General features: G+C 49.0%; 1 protein-coding gene across 2 annotated transcripts in view; it reads left to right on the top strand.

The window, feature by feature from the left end:
* Positions 1–1,434: 1,434 nt before the first annotated feature.
* The window catches only part of SHISA9 (shisa family member 9), a 287,792-nt gene continuing 270,115 nt past the window's right edge, over positions 1,435–19,111 (top strand). For both annotated transcript variants that reach the window (XM_049111379.1, XM_025416471.3), the window contains exons 1-2: positions 1,435–2,012; positions 14,902–15,029. In XM_049111379.1, the coding sequence (XP_048967336.1) occupies positions 1,450–2,012; positions 14,902–15,029 (691 nt within the window). In that variant the 5' untranslated portion in view covers positions 1,435–1,449. The remainder of the gene's footprint in view (positions 2,013–14,901; positions 15,030–19,111) is intronic.

Raw genomic sequence — 19,111 nt, 5'->3', positions numbered from 1 at the left:
GAATCCGCGGCTGGGCGGCGAAGGCAGATTTGGAAATTCCTGGCTGGCGACGGGGAGCTGGAAGCAGAGGGCGAAGGCCGCACTCCGCAGCCCCGGGTGAGGAGGGTGAGGATGTCTGGGGGGGGGGGGGCGGGGAGGGGAGGGGGCCCCGGAGACCGAGGCTGAGGCTGGACGCCCAGGCCTTGCGCTGCACCACAGCGGGCTGGGCGCGCAGAGGCGGCGCCGCCGTGTGCCCTCCCGTGGAGCGCGGGCAACGCCGCGAGTCGTAGAGGGTCAGAAAGTGGCAGGTCCGGGGGCCTAGGGGAGTCCCGAGGAAGGACATTCCGGGACGTGGGGCAGGCCACGGCCTCGGCCTCGGCTGCTGCGTCTCCGCTGCCCCCCGAGCTTCTAGGACTATGGAGCTCGTCCCGCGGCCCTCTCCCGGGGGTGCTTACCCCGGCCCAGGGCTTGCCGCCCCGCCTTCCCGGCTCAGCCTCGGTCCTCCGCTCGTCCCAGGGAGTTGAGCCGTCCGGGAGGCGCGCCTGGCTGGGGGGCGCAGTCGGGGGGAAGGGCGAGGTGGCCCGCTGCACCTGGAAAGGGCGATCCCTCCGTCCGCCGAGGAGCGGGAGCCACTTAGCCCGTCCCTAGCCCCTCCGGGTCACCCCTTCCCGGGAGGGCAGATCCGAGCCGCAGCTCCTGCGCACGCACGCCCGAAAAAGCCACGGGCGGGGCCACCTCTGCGCCCAGAACAGGTCGGAGCCGCGCCTCCAGCCCGGAGAGGGCGCGGGAGGTCCCGCAGCCGTCCTCCACCTGCCGGGAAGCCCCGGCGGTGCCATCGGCCCCGGCGGCTGCGGAGCTCCCTCCTCCCCGGGCGCCCGCCGAGCTCGGCTCTGCACGCCCCCCAACTCGCTCCCGCCCGCCCGAGTCACCTCTTCCGCGCCCCCGCCCCTCTCGAGCTCGCGCCCGTTCCACCCTCCCCTCCTCTGCCCGCCCTCCTCCCCCTCCCCCTTCGCTCCTGCCCTCCCTTCATTCCACAAGTGTTGCTTCGCTCTCTCTCCAGCGCACTTGGCGAGCTGGGGAGGTGAGAGGGATCCGGCGGGCGAGTCCCGAGCCGCGGGCCGAGGGGAGGCGCGGGCGCACCGACTGGCCCCTGCTCCCCGGCCCCCGCCTCCCCCCGTAGCCGGCCGGACCTGCCCCCTCCCCCGGCCCCCCCGCGCCCCCCCCCCGCCGCCCGGCCAGGCGCGCTCCTCCCCGGCCGGCCCCTGGGCGCGCGGCGCGCTGGAGGCGAACGCGGGCTGAGCCGCGCGCCGTGGCCGCGACCACCGAGCGCCCCGCGCCGCCCCCTGCATGTGCGGCCCGCGGCGGCTCGCAGCCCCCGGCAGCAGCCTCGGCAGCTTCGGCCGCGCCTCGAGAGGCGGCTGCAGCGGCTCCAGCGGCGGCCGAGCGGCCGAGCCCGGGCTGGGAGACACGATGCGCCGCGTCCTCCGGCTGCTCCTCGGCTGCTTCCTCACCGAGCTGTGCGCCCGCGTGTGCCGGGCGCAGGAGCGAGCGGGGCACGGGCAGCTGGCGCAGCTGGGCGGCGTGGTCGTGCTGGCGGGGGGCAACCGCTCCGGGGCCGCCTCCGGGGAGGCCGGCGAGGGCGCGGGGGTCTCGGACGCGCCCCCGACCCGGGCGCCCACGCCGGACTTCTGCCGCGGCTACTTCGATGTCATGGGCCAGTGGGACCCGCCGTTTAACTGCAGCTCGGGCGACTTTATCTTCTGCTGCGGGACTTGTGGCTTCCGGTTCTGCTGCACGTTTAAGAAGCGGCGACTGAACCAGAGCACCTGCACCAACTACGACACTCCGCTCTGGCTCAACACCGGCAAGCCCCCCGCGCGCAAGGACGACCCCCTGCACGACCCCACCAAGGACAAGACCAACCTGATCGTTTACATCATCTGCGGGGTGGTGGCCGTCATGGTGCTTGTGGGCATCTTCACCAAGCTGGGGCTGGAGAAAGCGCACCGGCCCCAAAGGGAGCACATGTCCAGGTGGGCTGCCTCCCCCACCCCACCCCCCTCCGCCTCCCCTCCGGGCGCCGCTCTCCCAGCGCTTCCCTCCCCCACCCCCCGCCCCCATCGCCGCGTCTCCGCCGGGGGAGGTCTCCCGGGAAGCCAACTTCGTGGTGGAGCGCGGAGAGGGGGCGCTGGGCTGCGCGCAGGTGTGGATTCGAGCGTGTGTGTGTGTGTGTGTGTGTGTATGTGTGTGTGGTCTCTGCCCCCATCACCCTCTCGCCGCCCCCTCCTTGCCTAGGATTGGAGTGGACCTGAGACAGCCGGGGAAGCTCGCGGCCCCGGAGTCCTGGGGTTTGGGGAGGGGTCCGCCGCTCGGACGCCAGATGCTGGGCTCTAGGTAAACAGGGCAGGCGAGCCCGAAAGGGAAGGGGGGCGTGTGTGAGCCCGCGCGCGCGTGTGTGAGGGAGGAGGGAGGAGGGAGGAGGGAGGGAGTGTGTGCCGCCTGCAACTCGTACCGCTCGCGAAAAAGAGGCGAGGGAGGTGGAAAGAGAGGGGAGGGCGAGAACAAAAGCCTCGCCTGGAGCGGCCGCCTCGCTCCCTCGGAGCTTCCAGGTCCTTGGAACTGGGACCTCGGTTGCCTCCCTCCGCCCAGACCCCTCGCTTCTTTCCCGGGTCTGCACCTCCCGCAGCGGGAGGAGGGGGGTGGGGGTGGGGGGCGCCGCCTCCGCTGCGCGCTGCGCCCCTAGCCCGCGGTTGGCGCGGACTCCAAGGGCGGGCGCCCCGCTCCCTCCCCACGCCGCCCCCCGACACCCTGATTCGTCAACTTTCCCGGTTGCCTTATTCATTATGCAAGTCCCAGCGCGAGCAAGTCGCAGCAGATGGGAGAAGGCATTTGGGGATTAATGGAGCTATTTGCCTTTTGCTTTTTTTTTTCCCCTTAAAAAAAGTGTCTAAATTGATTTGCACAACCCAGTAACTTCGGAGGCGGAGGCTGCAGCCCCCAGACCCCGCAGGATTGGGGACAGGGTTAGGCGTGAGGTCTGGGGCCAACCGGGTTGAAGAGCGACAGGCGGTCTTCCAGCAGCTGGGTGGTTGGGCGCCCGCCGGATCTTCTTCCCGAGTGTGGACATAGGGGTCGCCTTGGGGCCCCCCTCCTCTCCCCGTCCCCTGCACACAGACACACACCCTCCCCACACCTCCGGCGGGGGCCCCTGTGTGCGCGTGTGGATGCACGCGCTCCGTGCGCCTGCCTAAAAAATCTGAACAAAGAGACCCACCAAAAATAGGCGAAGGAACATTACCACCTCACTAGTAATTATTTTCTATTTATACGCAGAGTATCCGATGACTTTTTTTTTTTTACCCCCCGTGGGGAGGGATTTGGGGGAAGAGGTGAAGAAGTTCCTCTTGGTTTGGGTCAGCGGGGAGGTGTAGATGGATGTTGGGGTCCTAAGCGCAAAGTAAGCTTCCAAGGTATACAGGAAACCCTGCCCGGCTGAAAGAGTCACACGCTGGCCCCGCCCACCTCCTGCACCCCCCACGCCCCCAAGGCGCCCTGTCGCCAGCCCCACCGGCGGGTGTTTCACGTCCCCGCAGTCCCCGCCAATCCCTGTAGCTTCCCCAGGTCTGTGACAAGGTGAGAGAGGAGTGCCGAGGCAGGACTGCAGCAGGCAGCGGTGTCGCCTTGCGAGGGAGCGAGTCACCCAGGGACCTGGGATCGGAAGTCTGCCTTGCAGATTCAGCTTAATTCCTCTGCCCACTGAGCCTTTTTCTTGCAAACCAGCGCTGAAAGGAGCCCTCCTGGGTGTTGGGGTGGGGGTGGAGGAGGGTAGGAAGGGCCGGAGAAGGCAGGTGGGGAGGTGACAGCTAAGGGTGGGTGGCTCCCTTTGGACGTCTGGCGGAGAAGGTGATGCTAGCTCCAGGCCCTCTTGGATCGGAATGTCCCTGTGGAGACAGCACTCCACTGCAGACCTAAGGGCCCCAGCAGGGACTCAACTTCCTGTCCTGCCCCCTTGCAGCTCTGTCAGGAGAAAAAGAATCACCTAGGCTCTGCTGGTTGCAGCCACTTTCTTCTGCAGGTACCAGGAAGGGACTGCTTGGGGGTGAAATCTCCAGGTAGCCAGTCCTCTGGTAATGGAGCCTCCGCACTGGCTTCTCCTTGTACACATTTTGGGAGTTCCAGAATGCAGTGGAAGTGCATACTCTTGAAGGGACAGAACAGTTGATTTCCCACCCCCCACACCCCATGCCCAGCCTGGAGCCCGTCTCCTGGGTTGAGCTTACCACCCTGAGATCAAGACCTGAGGCTGAGATCAAGACTCGAGGCTCAACCCACTGAGACACCCAGAAGCCCCAAGAATAGTTGATTTTTATGGGCAGTTTCCATGGTATGGTTTTCAACCCTGACTACTGTTTGGGATCGCCTGGAATGCTTAAAAAAAAAAAAAATCATGTTGCTAGGGGCCCCACCCTAGACAATTTAGATCAGAATCTCTAGGGCTTCGTGAAGCCTCTGTACTTTTGTAAAGCTCTCTAGGCTTTCCAGCGTGTGGCCAATCACTGTTAAGGAAAAGGAACTAACATTTGCCAGGCACCGTAGTAGGGGGTGTGTGTATGTACACGTGTGGACATGCATGCGTGAGTGCATGTGTGTGTAAACATCCTCTCATGTAGTGCTCACAGCTATGAGACAGGTGCTGTTAATTCCCACTTACGTATGAGAAAATCGTGGCTCGGTTTGCATGGCTTGCCCAAGGTCACACAGAAAAACTTCAATCCCCGGCACCTGGTTTTCAACTGTGTTTTCAGTTTCAGGGCGCATTTGGGGGGGGGGGGGCGGGCATTTCCTAAAATGCAAAACGCACATTATTGTGTCATGTTCAGAGAGATTCCAAATCCATAAGGTCTGGGATGAGCCCTTAGAAATCTGCATTTAACAGCCTCTCTGAATGGCCCCTAAAAAGTGGCCTACACATTAAGAAAGACTGTTCTGGAGTTTGGGACTATTTTACAGGGTTGGGGATGGATGAATTTGTCCAATGCCACGATGACTCTGGTATGTGCCTTCTGTTGTGTGTTGTCTGCACAGGTAGGGCTTTATGTGTATTTGTGGTGCTGGGGGCTGCTCCAAGGACCGTCCAAATGCATCTTGCAGTTGATGCAGGTAATCATCTCGAGCCCCAGCCCCAGTCTTAATCTCATTAGCTGTTGCCTGTAGGGGCTAAGAGGTGCTTGGATGGGGCAGGCACACCCAGCTTGGCCTCAGAGAGGCTCCAAGGTGGCTTCCAGGTGAAATTAATGTGCTGGCCGCAGCCTCTTAATTTATTTTGTCTTGGGCGGTGAGGGTTACTGAGATGAGAGGTTTGTTCTCATTTTATCTGACTTACAGATAAGTAGGACTTATCTTACTTACAAGTCTTGGAAGACTTACAGCCCCTTGCTGTCCGCATGTCACCAAGTGCTCCTGTGACCCGTGCACTTGTGGGATCCCAGAACAGGCCTCCGTGATGTGGGTTTTCCGGCTCAGAGTCCTGGGCATGTCACCTGCTTCCTTCTGGGCTTGATTGGGATTGAAATCAGGAGAGTCCGTGATTCCAGGAGCTGTGGGGCTCTTGCCCATGGAACTGTGAGAACTCCACAGATACTCGTTCACCAGCCACGGGAACATTCCATCCTGCCACGACGTAGTGGAAGAAGAGACTGCAGAGGGTGGCCAGCTATGGTCACCAAAGCACGCAAACATGTTTTGTTTGGTCTGCAATGTATTTCTCTATTCATGCATTCTGATTTTTTTAAGTTTCTCTCTCTTTCTCTTTTTGACTGTGAAATATTTTAAATCCACACACACACACAAAGCCCATGAAACAAAACCTTGAAAGAATAATAAAAATGAACTCCAGTATGGCCTTTAAGGTTTCTAAGCCCCGGCACTACCAGCATTTGCGGGTGGCTCAGTCTTGGTGGGGGGGCTTTCCTGGGCATTGCAGGGTGTTGGCCAGCATCCTTGGACTCTACCCACTAGATGCCAGTAGCACCCACCCCACAACCCAGCTGTGACAGTAAAACAAAAATAATAAATCCTCAGCCATAGCCACATGTCGTCAATGTGTAGAATCACCCGCAGTTGAGAACACTCATCTAGACTGAACAATTATTAGCATTTTGTCATATTTGCTTTATAGCTACTCTCTCCCCATATTTCTTTCTCCCTCCTCTTCCCCCCTCCCTCTCCTTTTCCTTTGTTTTTTTGGCTGAAGCATTTGAAAATAAGTTGCAGACATGACACTTCCTCCCTAAATACTTCAGCGTGGATCTCCTGAGAACAAGGACACTCTCCCACACAACACAATTCCAAGTATCACACCCAAGAAAAAGGACGGAGATTCCATCATATCATCAAATAACCAATCATATCAAAATTTTCCCAGTCAGGCCAACAAATGTCTCCTAGAGTTTGGGTTTTCAAACTCAGATCCAGTTAAGACTCCCTGCATCTGGCTGTGAAATTTCTCTGGTCTCTCTTCTCTATCATGTTTTAAAATCAACTTAGAACCAGTTGCCAATATTTAGAAGCGGGGAGTTTTCACACAGACATCTAGATTTCTGACTTCTCTTGAGATATTGGGCAGGTCTGGCCACACTGGACCTGCATTTTCACACCGAAACTGTTGGCTGCCGTGCTGAGAGGTGACTTTCCTCTTCAGGAAGCTCACAGGTTCACCTCCACCTCCGTCCCCCAACCCAGTTCATTCAGTAAACTGCAGTCCTTGGAGATACCTTCAGGCTGACCTTAGTGGCACGGGCTCTGGTTGGATGGCCTGAGATTCAATCCAGCTCGACCACTGAATAGCTGTGTGACCTTGGGAAAGTTACTTCACCTCTCTGAGTTTTTAGATTCTTGTCTGTAAAATGACATAACGACGATGATCCTTATGGCATAGGCTTGTGGAACGTTTTGCTGAGCCTGGGCTTGGGAAACTCCTAGCCCAGAACTTCCTTATAACTCTTATTATTCGAATTTTCTACCCCTCATCTGCCGAAGGGGTAAGTGCTGTAGTCTGGAACTCCGTGCCTGGCCCTTGCTCTGCTAACATCTTTTCAGCTATGTGACATGGGTCGAGTCTCCTGACTCCTTCTGACTTAACAAGAGGAGGTGGCAGGTTCAGAATAGAAGACCCACGTGGGACCACAGGAAAAGCCTTGCAAACTGGTGGCCTAGGTGATGTTGAAGAATGCTCGTCGGGTTTGCTATCTTGCCGAGCTTGTGTGTGAATTCTCAATTTCAGGGCCTTCCTCAGTGAGGCAGGCCTTATGACAGTCTGTCTTTTGAGAGGCACAGATTGCTTTCCATGAGGATGAATAAGCCCTGGGGGAGAGGAGGAGTCAGACTTCAAACCCCAGACAGTCTGAGGCCAGAGCACAGGTCCTTGACCACTAGGCTGCACTGCCTTTGAGCAGACCCGTGCAGGACTTCTGTTTCTCAGATCACAAAGAAGTGCTTGATGCTCTGCAAATGGCCACACATGCAGTGGGGCCAGTTCAAGGAGTCACCATAAGATCAAGACCAGGAATGTTTTCTGCATCTGCCCCTGGCAGGGCCAGCCCTCTTGGAGAAGGTATTGATGAGAAATGACCTCAGGGGCAGAAAAGCATGTTTGAAGCTCTGTACACTTGAAGCCAGTAGGGAGCACATGTCATTATTTTGCCCACCTTCAAACAGAATCAGAAATCCAAGGGGCAAATTACATAGCACAGTGTCCTGTGTGGATTTCAAACATGCTTCAGAAGAGCTGGAGTCCCTTGCAAAGAAATAGCATCAAGTGATGAGTGTCCCTCCTTCTTTTCCCTTTTCTTCTTCCAACTTCCCTGTTTTCTTGTATATCTGTGGTTATCCTATGCCTTTGACCAGATCCCCGAGTTGGAGAAGCCCTTGCATGCGTATCTTGTTGGCCATGGAAAAGACTCTATAAATTCTTTTTCCTTGCAGGATATGTTTGCTTCTCTTTGGGCATTGAGTCCTTGCATTTATTTATTTTTTTGAGCGAGACCGAGGGAGGGAGGGAGGGAGGGAGGGATGGAGGGAGGGAGGGAGGAAAGGGGCAGAAGGAGAGGGAAAGAGAGAATCTTAAGCAGACTCTCCATGCCCAGCGCAGAGTCTGACACAGTGGCTCCATCTCATCTCCCTGAGATCATGACCTGAGCTGAAATGAATAGTTGGGTGCTCAATGGACTGAGCCACCCAGGCGCCCTTGAGTCCTTGCATTTTAGAAATCACCTCCATTGGGGTATAGTGTACATAATAAAAAGGAGTTTGAGTTTGGAGTTTAAGTGCAGTTTAATGAGCTTCGTCTATACCTGTGTGACCACCACTCTGAAAATTATCTCATGCCCATTGCCCTTGCATTCTTGAAAAATAAAAGATGCTTCTGATACAAGAGGAAATGCTCAGGAATCCTATTCAAGTGTTTAAATGTCAGAGCACAGTTCAGACCTTGGGATTCCTGGAAGCTTTGAAGCAAGGTGCTGGGACTCTGAGCTCTGTTTGGAAATGTTGGGGTCTTTTATTTGCTCACTGTAATTGGAAAGTAAAAGGATGCAGCATTCTCTCTTTGTTCCTCAAATATGCCAAGCTCATTGCTACCTCGGGGCTGTTGTGTTGGCTTGGCTCAAATTCTCCTCTGTCAGACCTCACATGCTGGCTCTCGCTATTCAGGCCTCAGCTTGAGTGTCCCTTTCTCTGAGAAGCTGTCCCTGACCACCCAGGCTCAGTGACCGCCCCCCCCGCCCCTCCAGCCCATCGCTTGATGTTAATAGCTTCATTTCACATTATAGCCTAAAATTAACTAATTTAGTGGTTTGCTAGTTTATTATCTGTCTCCTTGCCTACTGTCCACAGTAAGGAGTGTGGGGACACTAGAGTCTCTTCTGCCGTTGTATCCTCAGTGCCCAGAACAGTATCTGGCACAGAGGAGTACTGGCTTCTGACATCCTGGTTTACATAAGAAAGTATCTCCTCTTTTATTCATTCATTCTTTCACTTATTCATGTCATAGGTATTTATTGAGCAACTATGGCACCCCGGCACTATTTTGAGGGCTCTAAGAGAACAGTGAATAAGTACAAACAGAATTCCCACACTCATAGAGCCAACTGTCAAATGGCCCGAGACAAATAACATACAAGTACATCTAGAAAGAAGCTGACACTAAATTGAACTTTATACAATTGCCAATATTCAGGCACTTAAAAAATGGCAATGTTTCAGCATAATTGCTCTGAACCAGGTTAACGAATATCAAGAAAAAGTATTCTTCAATAAGGTACCTGTATTATTAGCTAGGGTTCTCCAGAGAAACAGAACCTATGTGAGATATAATAGAGGGAGCTTCATTATGTGGACTTGCCATGAGCAAGTTTGAAATCTGCAGAGCGGACATCTCAGTTTGCAGGCTATCAGTCAGGAAAATTCTTTTTCTTTACTCGGGAGGGTCAGCCTTTTGCTATAGTCAGGCCTTCACCTGATTGGATGAGGCCCACCCACATGTTGGAGGGCAATCTGCTTTCCTCAGTCTCTTGATGTAAACGCTCATGTCATCCAGAAGCACATTCTTAGACACACCCAGAACGGCTTTCGACCAAATATTGGGGCACCTTGTGGCCTAGTCAGGTTGACACTTAAAGTTGACTATCATAGTCCTCTTAGGATCTTGCTACTCAGAGTGTGACCTGTGGAGCAGCAGCATTTTCATTAGCTTGAGAGCTTGAGCAAAAGAACCTCAGGCTCTGCCTCTGAGTTACTGAAACAGAATCTGCATTTCAACAAGACCCCTAAGTAACATGAATGCACATTGTTTGAGAAGCACCCAAACCATGTGCCACAAATAGATGCCAAATCCTTGGGAGTTTGGCTTACAGAGCATAGTTGGTTCTTTCCATTGCCTTAAGTTTTTTGGATACGTGTTATAATGTGTTTCTTAGCATGTGCCCTCATACATGCACATTTGTTTTTACTAGTAAATATGGGATCATACTAGCAAACAGCTATTAGGTACATTATAGGACATATATGAGGACAGAAATTTCAAACTGAGCTGAAAGTACAATAAATATTATTTTAAAATTAGTTGCTAAGCATGGTGACATCATGTGATCATTGGCTGATATCGCAAAGGCTGAGGATGAAGCACATCATTAATAAACAGTCTATATTTTGAATATTTCTCGTGAGAGTTGTGATTCTTTTAGGCTGACTTTGCTTTGATCTGAATAGCCAATCATTGTTTTTAACCTTGTGACAAGCTAGGGGTTGAAGAGAAGGCGAGAGTCAACTCTATTGTGCTCTGGGGCTATCAGTGTTGTCTCTAGGCTGCGGTTTTCCTGTGGGGGATATTTATTTTATTTTATTTTATTTTATTTTATTTTATTTTATTTTATTTTATTTATTATTTTATTGTTTTATTTTATTTATTTTGTTTATTTTATTTTGTGGGGGATATTTTTAAGCCACATGCCTGCTGAGTGATGCTTAGCCTACTTAAAAGGAGAAACTTTATCTTCATAGCCCCTTTCAGGGTGCACCTGGCTGCAGTACAGGTGATGCACCCCAGTGATGGTGCCAACTGCCAGTCACCCTCCTTGGTCTGAGTTTCCTGATTCTCATCGTCAGGCGTGGGCATTTCAAGTGAAGGCTCCAGCATCCCTACACACACACACACACACACACACATACTACATTGATTTCTTACTTTAATGACTAAATATCACACGTGGAAGCTCTTGGATTTCCTTTCTTGATCCCGAATCATTTTATGAGGTCCCTGGAGGGAATGGATCATACCTTGTAGGCTGCTTTTTGGGTTTTGTTTTAAAGATTTTATCCGGGATCCCTGGGTGGCGCAGCGGTTTGGCGCCTGCCTTTGGCCCAGGGCGCGATCCTGGAGACCCGGGATCGAATCCCACATCGGGCTCCCGGTGCATGGAGCCGGCTTCTCCCTCTGACTGTGTCTCTGCCTCTCTCTCTCTCTGTGACTATCATAAATAAATAAAAATTTAAAAAAAATAAAGATTTTATCCATATATTGAGAGAGGCAGCAACATTGGGAGAAGCAGGGTCCACACAGGGAGCCTGATGCGGGACTCGATCCCCAGACTCCGGGATCATGACCTGAGCCAAAGGCAGATGTTCAACCACTGAGCCTCCCAGGTGTCCTTATGGAGGTTTTTAAAAGAACCCTCATTTCCACTGCATACTTGGGGAGGGGCTGCTTTGGGGGAAAAGCAGCGTTGGCTTCTGGGCAGGACTTTTAAGAACTTTAGCACTCAGGAGAAGCCCAAGGGGTCTGCAGAAGGCAGTGTTGACCATGTTTCTGGTAGCTGTCCTGGTAACTTTGCTAACCTCTTAAAAGCCTGAATATTTTGAAATTCTGGGGGGACTCCTTGGAGAAACTGGTGAAAGCTATGGCTTCTTGCTCAAGAAAAATGTACAAACAAAATTTCTATTCAAATCCAGATCCTCTGAAGCTCAAGATGAGGAACCTGTTTAGAAGTTAAAAAAAGGCAAATTAGGTTTTAGAGGGCATCTGCCTTTCCCCCCAAATGCTCCTTTCCTGTTGTCCTATTGAGTTTCAAACTCTGCTTACATCACAGAGCTGGGAAGGAGGCTGAACTCTGATTTCAGAGATACTCAGGTTTGTATCTTGGTCCCTGCACTGATAAGCACTTAACCTGAGCATTTTCTTCCCCCGCATAAAATGGGTAGGCTAATCCTCACCTTGAATGCTCCCTTCCTGATTGGCCATCTTTCATCTTCATTGGCCTTTTTTCTTGTACCTCAAATATTCTTATTCTTTCCTGCCTCAGGGCCTTTGCACTCGCTGCTCCCTCTGCTAGGAAGTTTCTTTCCATCATATTTATGTGACCAACTCCTCACTGTTCAGGGCTCAATTCAAGTGTCATCTCAGGAAAACTTTTCCCGACCACCTTATCTTTGTCTCTCTCTGTGTCTATTTAGAGTTTTAAAAAAGTGTACAATTCAGTTATTTTTTGGCATATTCATGAAGTTGAGCAACTATCACCACTATCTGATTCCAGAACCTTTTCATTATTGAAAGTCCATATACGTTCAACAGCCACTCTCTAGTCGTCCCTCTCTCCAGCCCCTGGCCACCACTCATCTACTTTCTATGGATTTGCCTATTCTGAACATTTCATATAAATAGAATCATATGCTCCATGGCCTTTCGGACCTGGCTTCTTTATAGGAGTGTTAGCATTCCAGGTTCCATTCATGTTGTAGCATGTGTCAGTACTTGATGGCTTTTCATGGCCGAATCATATACTCCATCGCATAACATATATTTTGTTTATCTATTCATTAGTTCATGTGGGTGGTTTCCCACATTTTGGCTGTTGGGAATAATGCCATTATGCACTGGTGTCTCTTGACTGTGTTCCTTTTATGTATTTAATTTTCACAGCCCTGGTTTATTTATTTAATATACATATGTCTTATCCTGTCCCCTAGAATATAAGCTCCAGGAAGGCAGTGATCTTTTCCGTCTTGCATCTTGCTGTATTCCCAGAGCCTTGAATAGAGCCTGGCACAGAGTAGGCAATAAAGATTTGTTCAGTGAACGAACGAATGAATGAATGGGAGCAGTTGCTATTCTCTTGTCTCTTGGAGGACCCAATCTTTTCCTGTAATTCACATGCGATCCTTGCTGTGTTCCCTGTATCTCACATCTGACACTTCTCACCAGCTGTGGTTCTTGGGCCATCGTCTCATTGCTAAATGAGCAACCACTTCCCGAAGCTTGGGCCCTCTGTGACCTGAACAAAGTCCAAGACTTGAATGTGCAGCAGAAAAATCAGGTGGCTGCATCCTGCCCCTGGAGTTTCTGAGTCAGTAGGTCTGAGTGAATCTGAAAATTTGTATTTTAACACGTTTTCAGGGGATGCTATTGCCACTGGTTGGCAGACTGCTATTTGAGAGTTGGTGCTACAGGGGGGTAAATTTCAGCAAGCAAGCCGGGCCTCTTATAGTCATTGGTGGTATGTGGGGGCCTCATTCAAATGCTCACCTTGCTTCTCTGTCTCCCTTGATGTGGACTCAGAGGGTTCTGGTTTGTTCAGAGCACCTGGATGTATCTAAACGTGTGGCAGTATGCTGGAGAAGCTCTCCCTGGTCCAAGAGGAGGAGTGGACCAGGATGCTTATTGCAGTGTTGTGCACAGAGGCAGGGAGGTGTGCTGATCATCTAGGTGCCCATAATCAGGGAAATGGATAAGCAGGGCTGATATCCTGCAGCTTCTCACCATGAAACTGCTAGATGGAGGAGATTCACAGTTAGCGGTACAGCTAGCTCTCGTGTTGTGCAAAGAGAAAGAAACAGATTGAGGTTTACAGTAAAGACGCCCCTCAGGTCAAAGATACACACCTGTGCAATTATAGCTACAATAGTATATACTGTTCAAGGATAATCCTATCTAAACAGAGACGTGATGGAGCGTAGGTGAAGAGAAGTAAATGTGCTGGTGAGGTCTGACCTTAGGTGTGATACCTGGTTGACAGCTATCTCCGTTCTGATTGGTGTGCAAACATTGAGCTGCTTGACTCAGTTTTACATCTAATTGTGAAGGTCACTGTTCTGGTTGAATTGTCTATCACATCTCTGCCCCCAACACTACCCATTTTAAAAAAATATTTTTTAGAGTTGTAACCTTGTGGTCTTTGGAATGTGACTTTGTCTAGAAATCGGATTGTTGCAGATGTAATGATTTAAGACGAGGTGTCCTGGAGTAGGGTAGGCCCCCTAACCCGGTATGACTGCTGTCCTTAAGAGCAGATTTTCACAGGAAGACAGTGACTCCAGGAGACACACCAGGTGGTGATGGACGAGATTTCCAGCAACCTGCAGAAGTCAGGAAGAGGCAAGGGAGGAGTCGCTGTAGGTCCCCAAAGGGGTGCAGCCCTGCTGACAACTTAATTTGGGATTTCTGGCCTCTAGAACTGTGAGACCGTAATTTCTGTGGTTTGAACCCACCTGGTTTGTGGTGCTTTGTTACAGCAGTCTGGGAACTAATACAGTCACTTAACACCTCTCCACTTGCTCTCTTATCTGTCGAATAATACTAAGAAGATGATCAATCTTTGGGTGAGCGTCAAGGAGATTAAACATGATGATAAATGGGAAGAGCCCAAAACACAGTTGGTGACTCAGATAGAGCTTTCCCTCCATCCCAGCTACTGATTAAGAGGGGTACTTACTTACAACATGGGGTGTGGATGGCTCACACCAAATCCTCCCTAGCTGTAGGAAACCCCATGAACACAGTATATAGAGTTATGAATACAGACTCTGGTTCAAAGCCCTATACAAGTGGTTGTGTGACCTTCAGCAGGTTAATTCACCTCTCTGAGCCTTTGTTCATCCACAAAGAAGGAGTAATAAACCTCATAAGGTGCTCATATGCTACTTAGTTGAATTAAGGCACATAACGTGATTAGCAAGGTGGCGGGCTTATGGTAAGTACTCTATAAATGTTATTTGTTGCTAATAGTGGGTCATTGCTGTACATGACTTGTGGTATCTAGCATTAGCTATGAAGGGGGACTAGTGTCTGTGGGGTGCAGACACTTTACATATATTCTTCATTTAATCCTGTCAACAACTCTGCGAGGTGGGTGATCCCACTCTTACGCAGCTATTGTGAGGAGCATGTGGACTGTTTTGCATGAAGTCCTTATGTAACCTCTAATTGCAGTGATCTTTTTTACTTCCTTATGTCTTTTTCTCCCTCCCACCCCTAGCTAGAATGGCAGCTCCATGGAGTAAGGGGCCTCATCTTCATAAACACAGTGCTCAGAGCACAGCAGGTGCCAATCATTGTGTTTGGAATGAACAGATTTAAATTCTTTCTTCTTTCAGGGCCCTTGCAGATGTCATGAGGCCACAGGGCCACTGCAACACTGACCACATGGAGAGGGACCTCAACATTGTGGTTCATGTCCAGCATTATGAAAACATGGATACCAGAACCCCCATAAATAATCTTCGTAAGTATAGTCGTGCGGTCCATTTCCAGCCCCTCTTGGTGACCCGTGCGGTGGTCATGTGTCTAGATTTCATGGTCTGTTTGGGTTCATTAAGACTTTTCTGTTTGTTGACTAGTTAAAAATTTTAGTTCATCTCTCTGGGATGAAGCTGTGTTTGGCATCATCAGCTTTCACTTGGTTTGTTTCTCTGTTAAAGAGTGATCCACTTGGTTGGTTTCTTGTGGTGGGTTCTTCTGTTAACTAATGGCCCTTTTGGATGGTTCATCTTGGTGGTTCACCCACCTTGTTAACCACTGGGCTACTTGGTTGATTCGTCTTAGATAGTTAATCTGTTATCCAATAACCTACTGTATTGATTCATCTTGATTGGGAAATTGGTTAACCAATGGTCCATTTGCTTATTTGTCTCCTTCTTGAGGTAGACCAGTTGTGACCATTAGGTTCCCCGCTGTTTTCAATGAACAGATAGTAGTTCAGAAGAATTCGATCTCTTTTTCATAGAGTTTTGCAAAAATAAATCACAAACTACCTATGTGTATGTGTATGCACGTGCGCATGCACATGTGTGTTTGTGTGTGGGGTGTTCCGTTGTGGTTCTGTTGGTTTGGGGTGTGTATATGTGATTCAACAGTAGCAAATTCTCTCCATTTTTCTGCCAGGAAGGAAAAAAAATGCTACATTTGCTATTATATTTCAATAGGTATTCTTTAGTGGACAGAGCATACTTGGGGATCTTGGTATATTCCCTCAATTTTTCTTTTCTTTCAAAGGTCTTTATATACAATATACCGTATGGAGCTGATGCACTGGCTAATGGGAAGGGGGAAAGCAAGATTGTTTAGTTTTTTGACAATAGTGTGCTACCGTGTTTATTCCTAGCAATTATGTTTTCAAGTTAACCCCCCATTAAAGTAATGTGGAGGGCTTGGTTTAAAACAACAAAAGCCAGACAATTTAAAAGATGCATTTAGTTGTGGCTGGAGGTTCTTAAAAACATTGCACATTTTATAGTCTGGGTTGCCTTTGCTGAAGCTCCACGAGGAGAGTTGCACTGGTGTTTTATTTGCTGAATCATCATTTTGGACTGTTTGGCTACAAATTTTTATGCTGGATGAGTAGAGGAATAAATCTGTGGTATTTGACATAGGTGAAGCAAATTATCTGATCATGCATGGTGATGATTTTTCATAGCCTTGGAAAAAATGTGGCAGTATATTTGTAAAGTCAATGTTTACACAGTTTGAAAATGGGCTACCAAACAGAATGTCTTAGGTGTCATTGTATTAAATAATTCAACCTTATTTATTAATGTGCCAGGTCGTAGGGTGGCATGAGAAATAGCCACATTTTAGAGCAAAATACATCAGCAATTGGAAGTTTTATGACCAAATCTCACAGCCCTGAAAGATACGGTAAATTGCACCAACTTTGACATGGCAATTGCTGAGCCCAGTTCTGGCTTTCATGGAAATGAGCACATTCTCTTTCAGATGTCACTGGGAAATAAGTTGAACCTAGATGTATGTGGGTTCCAGCCATTGCATGTGAGTGAATATGATCATGGAGGAGACAAAGTTGAAATGGTGTTGAGTCCCTGGCTCTATAAGGTGACTGCTAACAAGTTTCTCGTGAGGTTTCCATCTTTAGGATGATGTTTGAATCAGCACTCACGTGGAATAACAAACTCTTTGAAGTCACCCATGTTTCATCATTGCATCAGGCAAAAGGGCAAGGAACATTAATGAATCTTGTTTCAATAAGGGACTTTTGTTTAAAGTTGTACTGAAAACAAATTACTGCTCAGAGATGGGTGTCCAGGCACTAATTCAGAAGGCTCCTGTGAGGGACTAACTGGGTTTATTTATGATTCTTGCTTTTAGTTTGTATCTGAATCTCTCAGTAATCAGTGATATTTATACTAATTAAAAAATGTGTCTTGTAATATTCTACTGGGAAGAAGTAGACCGGAGCATTCCTGGTAGACTACAGGAGAGAATTCCAGGTGCATGCAAACATTGCATTCTTGCATGAATATGATGTTAATTTTATATATTGCTGCTGGGTTGATCTAGTCCATATCTCCTAGAATTCTTCATAACATCTTGAAAATAAAAAGCATACAGCTCTTCTACAGATTTATATTAATTGGTTCAATTTCTGTAACTTGTTCAGTACCTGGTAGTCACGATAGGCTTCCTTGTAATGATTTTATCTTTTTTTATTGATTCACAAGAGCTATTTATATATTATAGACACAGGAAAAATCTACATATTCAAGAGAAGGAATGTTTCGGGAGTTCACTGAGAGGATAGGCCTTGATAATTGGTATTTATCAGTTATCAGGGGTTCAAGAAGCCATGCAGGTGCCCATTTTGACCCATAGAGAACTAGGAGAGAAGGAATCCAGTCCAACTGAGAAGTTAGATCAGCTCTTGGTGCCAGAATTAGAATGCACCTATTGAATATAAAACCTTTTTCCTGAACATTCTAGGTGCTATGAAGATTTACAATAAGAAAAAAAATGGAAAGAATGACGTATCCATTTGTGATATACCCATCATGCCATTGTTGGGGCATTCTTCACTAAACATTCAAGTGACCAGATTTGACCAGGAATTCAATACCTAGAACTTGAATGTCATTTCTTTTGTCTCTATCCAGTAACCCACTCGACATAGTTTTAGGAGAATATTCCTCTCCATCTGTTTCTCTTTCTTCATCTTAATACTTGTGCGAGCCCTTTCTGGTTTTCCATTATACTTTGGTCAAATGCTAAGAGAATAAAAAGTCATTTAGAAGGAAGGGAGTGGGGAAGGACTAGGGTAAAGGCAAATGGAGGCGACAGAAAGCTTCAGTGTGGGGGAAATTTTTGCCAGTTTTCCTTTATAAATTTCCTAGGGTTGATTTTTTCCTGTGATATGCAAGACTTGCCTTTTTATCTGAAGACGGATTTTTCTTCAGCTGGAGCTGTTCATGTTCTTTCCAGGCATTCAGTGATATTGCCTAAAAATATTTAGTCTGATAATCAAAAGGGCCTCGACCTCTTTGATGAACAGGATGTAGATTCAGATGAGATAGTGATTTTTCGCAAATGCTCCTCGGCTTCTGTGTAATTATAGTTTGCTTTTGAAGGCACATTTTGTCCTCAAGTGCTATGAACGTGCTTCTGTCTCCCCCACCCAAGCCTCGCAGCCTGCCAGTGACACTCCCCATCCTTTCTGGGAGTGCAGGGTAAATATAGGCTCCCTTTCGTCTTAAGGATGGGAGATGGGAGTGAGTGCCGTAGATACAAGGAGAGAGCCCGGATCAACGTCTCTCAACTTGTCTGTGTTAACAGCACGTTTTTTTTTTTTTAATACAGTTTTAGTTTGGGAATAATTTTATATTTACTGAGAGGTTGCAAAGATAACTCCCAGAGTTCCGTATACTCTTCACCCACTTTTCCTGAATGTGAACATCATACACTGATGTGGTTTACCTGTCACAACTAAGAAATCAACATTAGTACATTATTTTTAGCTAAACTGTTGATAATGTTTGGATTTCACTATGTTTCTTCACTCGGGTCCCTTTTCTGTTCCAGGATGCACTCCAGGATGCTACATTGTATTTAGTACTGCAAACTTGATAGTAGAATTTTGGTTGGCAGTATTGTTTAATGATGTGGTAAAGACTGAAAACAATCCTAAATAAGTCAGTAGCAATTACAAAGCCTTTATTGCCATGGTATAAAAAGTGTCTCCCAGTGGCTATAAAAACAGCCACATAAAGTTATTCACCTGGTCACTGTTGGAATAGAACCCATTGTTATACTGACTGCGCTCTCACATAAACTCCTGGGACAAAGTACCCTCCTATTCCACGCAAACATGCAACCCCTCTTTGGAATTGGGTTGACGTTACTCTATTTATTTAGCAGCATAAGCTGAGCAGGTGGGATCTCACCCCGAACTGAGGAGAAGTACTGACTTGATGTTTCAGGACACAGAATCTATCAGAAAGACCAGGCTCCCATTCCAGCCTCAGCCCACTCCCTACTGCCCCAGGACCATTCCCAAGTGGGCTTACAAGGAACCAGATG

The sequence above is a fragment of the Canis lupus genome, chromosome 6 (genome assembly GCF_003254725.2).
Source record: "Canis lupus dingo isolate Sandy chromosome 6, ASM325472v2, whole genome shotgun sequence".
NCBI classification, from domain to species: domain Eukaryota; kingdom Metazoa; phylum Chordata; class Mammalia; order Carnivora; family Canidae; genus Canis; species Canis lupus.
The sequence above is the reverse complement of the archived record's forward strand: the minus strand, read 5'-3'. Positions and strand labels throughout refer to the sequence as shown.